General features: G+C 30.5%; 1 protein-coding gene across 1 annotated transcript; it reads right to left on the bottom strand.

Annotated features, from left to right (window-relative positions):
* Window positions 1–157: 157 nt before the first annotated feature.
* LOC112750669 (uncharacterized) lies at window positions 158–2,632 on the bottom strand. Its single transcript, XM_025799480.3, has 3 exons — window positions 2,453–2,632; window positions 2,222–2,310; window positions 158–551 (listed from the first exon to the last, which is right to left on the bottom strand). Exons 1-3 carry the CDS (start codon window positions 2,477–2,479, stop codon window positions 398–400), a joined length of 270 nt encoding a protein of 89 aa, XP_025655265.1. The 5' UTR covers window positions 2,480–2,632; the 3' UTR covers window positions 158–397.
* Window positions 2,633–3,327: the final 695 nt, after the last annotated feature.

Genomic DNA, 3,327 nt, shown 5'->3' on the forward strand with positions numbered 1-3,327 from the left:
TCTTTTGCAATATATCTAAACATTAAATTATTTTACTTTGAGGCACCAAAAAAAAAATTACTTTTATAAAAAAATTCCCTCAAAAAAACTTCTTTTTTTTTTTTGGAAACTTGTCCAAACAATCCCAATATCTAACTTATGCTAATAAGAGACTATAGGAGTAAAAATTTCAGGTCCATTTATTTTGAATACCAAACTTAAAAAGAGCTCGTCCACAACATAATAAACATAATTTTGGCTATAAAACATTTATAATATTTGGTTCATCAAACACCAGACTGACTCTCAATCTTGAGAAAATCAACATTTATGGTTTTCGAAAATAGCACAATAAGAGGTCTATGCCATAACAATAGAGTTCACACATCAATTGATCTTTCTGTTCCCCGAAAGCAACTTAACCGCGGTTTGGATCGGCAAAAAAGCTGTTGATGGAGGGCATAATCTCCGGCGCCCTGTTGCGTGAAAACTTCCTCAGAAAGTTCTCAGCATACTTTTCTCCCTCATCAAAGTTCTCGAGCACTCCTGCAGCCCTGTTCTGCTTGGTCACTCTGAAAACAAATTCAAAACCACTAGGTATTCATTTCAAACAAACGAAAACCAAGTTAATTGGCTACAAAGCAGCAATAATGAAACTGAAAGATAAATCATGTAGGTATGGCCCAATAGGATGCAGTAAGCTCAGTAGGTTCCTGAAGGGGTTATTTGTGAATTGGGGTTTTGGAAGAAAAGGAAATGAAAGGAAAAGATTGTAGTCTTAAATTTTAAATTTTGGCACTACAAACCCTTCTTTCTTCTCCTTCAAAATTCCAACTCATGAATTCACAAACCCTCCTTCAATAAGAGGAAATTAGTCAGTGATTTCAAAGTTGGATACCCTAGTTTCATCCAAGACCAACAAAATGAAAGAAAAAATTAAACCAAACTAGAAAGACCTGGGCTACAATTTCATCCAAGACAAAAAAAAAAGTATATAGAATAGTAGGACTAAGTCATTGTTGTCTCATGCAAAAAGTGAATCAACCATTCTGCTCCAATCCAAGGGAAGTAGTTGTTAGGTTTATATATCTTTGCTGCTAGGTTGTTTGTTTTACTTGGAGGAATGAGTAGACTAGTGTAGTTGGGATTTGCTTATGTTTTTTTTTTTTTCTTTTTTATTATGAGTATCTTCTATTTCTTGAGGAAAAAAGTGGTTGATTTTTTATTGCATTTGATTTATGTTTTTTGGATTTTTGCGTGGGATTTGGGATGTGTTTGATATAGGTTCTTGGGTTTGTAAGTGACATTGAGTTAGAATATAACTCAGGATAATATAGTTATTTAATTATTTCTAAACTGCTTTTGAAAACAAAATTAAAATTTAGAACAAGGAAAGTAAGTGTAATATTCTAATTACTCAAGGGAGTTAAATATCAACCAGAACACTAGAGGGGTACTTTTTGAATATTACAAAAATTAACGTGGTAAACTTTATAATTATTTTTATACTCTCCAATCCAATGCCTTGAAAGACATAGGCAACAATTTCATCCAAAACAAAAAATGTAAAAAACCTAAATCAAACTAGAAATACATATAGACTATAATGCAAAATTGAATCTGACTCTTGACTCAACCAGTCATGGAAGAATTCTTATCCAACAAAAATAGCTTCTGCAATCTTTCAATCTAAGCAGCAAAATCAAATATTCAAATCTAATCTTAGACTATTCTGAAAACAAAAATTCACGCTGATAATCTCATAGGGCAAAAATAAAAAATGAGAAGCTTTTTTTATAAGGGCTTTTCTGGGTGAGATTAAAAAAAAATTTTAAGTGATTTTTTTTTTTAAAGATTTTTTTGAAAAATAAGAGTAATTTGATATTTGAGTACCTCATGTAAAACTAATATTTTTTATCTATTAATTATGTTTTGGTACAATGATATAAGAATACTTTTTGTTTATTTATTATATTAAAACATTTTTTTAAATAGAAAGATATCTTTCAGAAAAATGAGAATTGTATCTTGTGGAAAAAATTGAGTTTTCTAATACTTTTACTCTTCCTTCAAAAACTTAGTGAAACTCAAACCCACTAAAATCGTTAAAAAATCCGTTTTATTAAATAATTCCAGAAATCGCAAGCTACCACTTTAAAAGAACTCTTAAAGTGAAATAAAAATCGAGTCTTGCAATTCCAACACAGAAAATTAAGAAAACAATGTATAGAAAGAAATAGACCTGACTTCAGGGTTGATGCAGATGTTACGAACCAATTGGAATCCGCAGATCCCAACCGCAACTCCAACGGCCGCAAACAGAGGGTACACCTAAATCAACAAAAAAGATAATCAAATTAGAAACAAAAAACCGAAACCCTAAAGAGAAAATAAAGGGTGAGCCAGTTATAAGAAACGCGAAGCAAGAAGAGATTGGAATATGAAGGATGTGAAGCGATAGATCGGAAGGAACCTCGGGTCTAAGCCAGCGGTTTGCCATTGACAGCGGCAGAGAACGAACTTTACAAGGGGAGGAGAGGGCGTTTACAACAGAGACTCAGAGAGTGAGAGAGGAATGAACTAATGAAGGGTAAATAGTAAATACTGCGTTGGACTTTATAGTGGGCAATAATAGGTCAACTAAAGACACAAATTAAGATATTTAATATAAGATTTTTTATATATAAAAAATTAATAAAATTATTTTTAATGTATTGATAGTAAAAAAACTTTTAATTTTAATATAATATATTTATGATTCTGACTAAAATCAAAATTATTATTATTGTTATTCAAATTTAATTTATAAAAATATAGATATAAATATAGATTAATATAGGTGGGTACTCCTATGAAGATATTATAATTGTCTTCATGTGATGATTTTTGTTTTTGATCCTTAGATGATGGATTGTAGGGTTAGATTTTGATATGATATAAAAGTGTTGTTTTTATTTGAAGTGTAGCCAAATCAATAAATCACACTTTTATACAAAACATCTTTATAAAAAGATATTTTTTTCATCTTCATTTGAGTAGCTCCCAATAAATAATACTAGTCGTAATCATAATAATAAATTAAAATTTTGGTATGGATTAAACTAATACTAAAATTGGTGGAGAGGCAACCCTATTGGTTGTTTGCACTTTGCATTGCAACTGGAACGGGTAAAGAACAAAAGATTCCGCGTCATGGTGGTGCACACAACTCAAGAACTGACTGCCAATGCCTAAGTGCCACGCAACCGTTGTAGGAACAATTTACTGTTGATTTTGTGCTAAGAAAAATTTTAAATAAGAGAATATTATTGCATAATAAATTTATTTTTCATATTTTTTATATATAAA

The sequence above is a fragment of the Arachis hypogaea genome, chromosome 15 (genome assembly GCF_003086295.3).
Source record: "Arachis hypogaea cultivar Tifrunner chromosome 15, arahy.Tifrunner.gnm2.J5K5, whole genome shotgun sequence".
Classification (NCBI taxonomy): Eukaryota; Viridiplantae; Streptophyta; class Magnoliopsida; order Fabales; family Fabaceae; genus Arachis; species Arachis hypogaea.

Coding starts and splice junctions, on each gene's coding strand:
- LOC112750669 (XM_025799480.3), bottom strand. CDS start 2,479: ATGGCAAACCGCTGGCTTAGACCCGAG. Junction 2,311..2,452: donor ACCGCTGGCTTAGACCCGAG/GTTCCTTCCGAT, acceptor TTGTTGATTTAG/GTGTACCCTCTGTTTGCGGC. Junction 552..2,221: donor TGCATCAACCCTGAAGTCAG/GTCTATTTCTTT, acceptor ATTTGTTTTCAG/AGTGACCAAGCAGAACAGGG.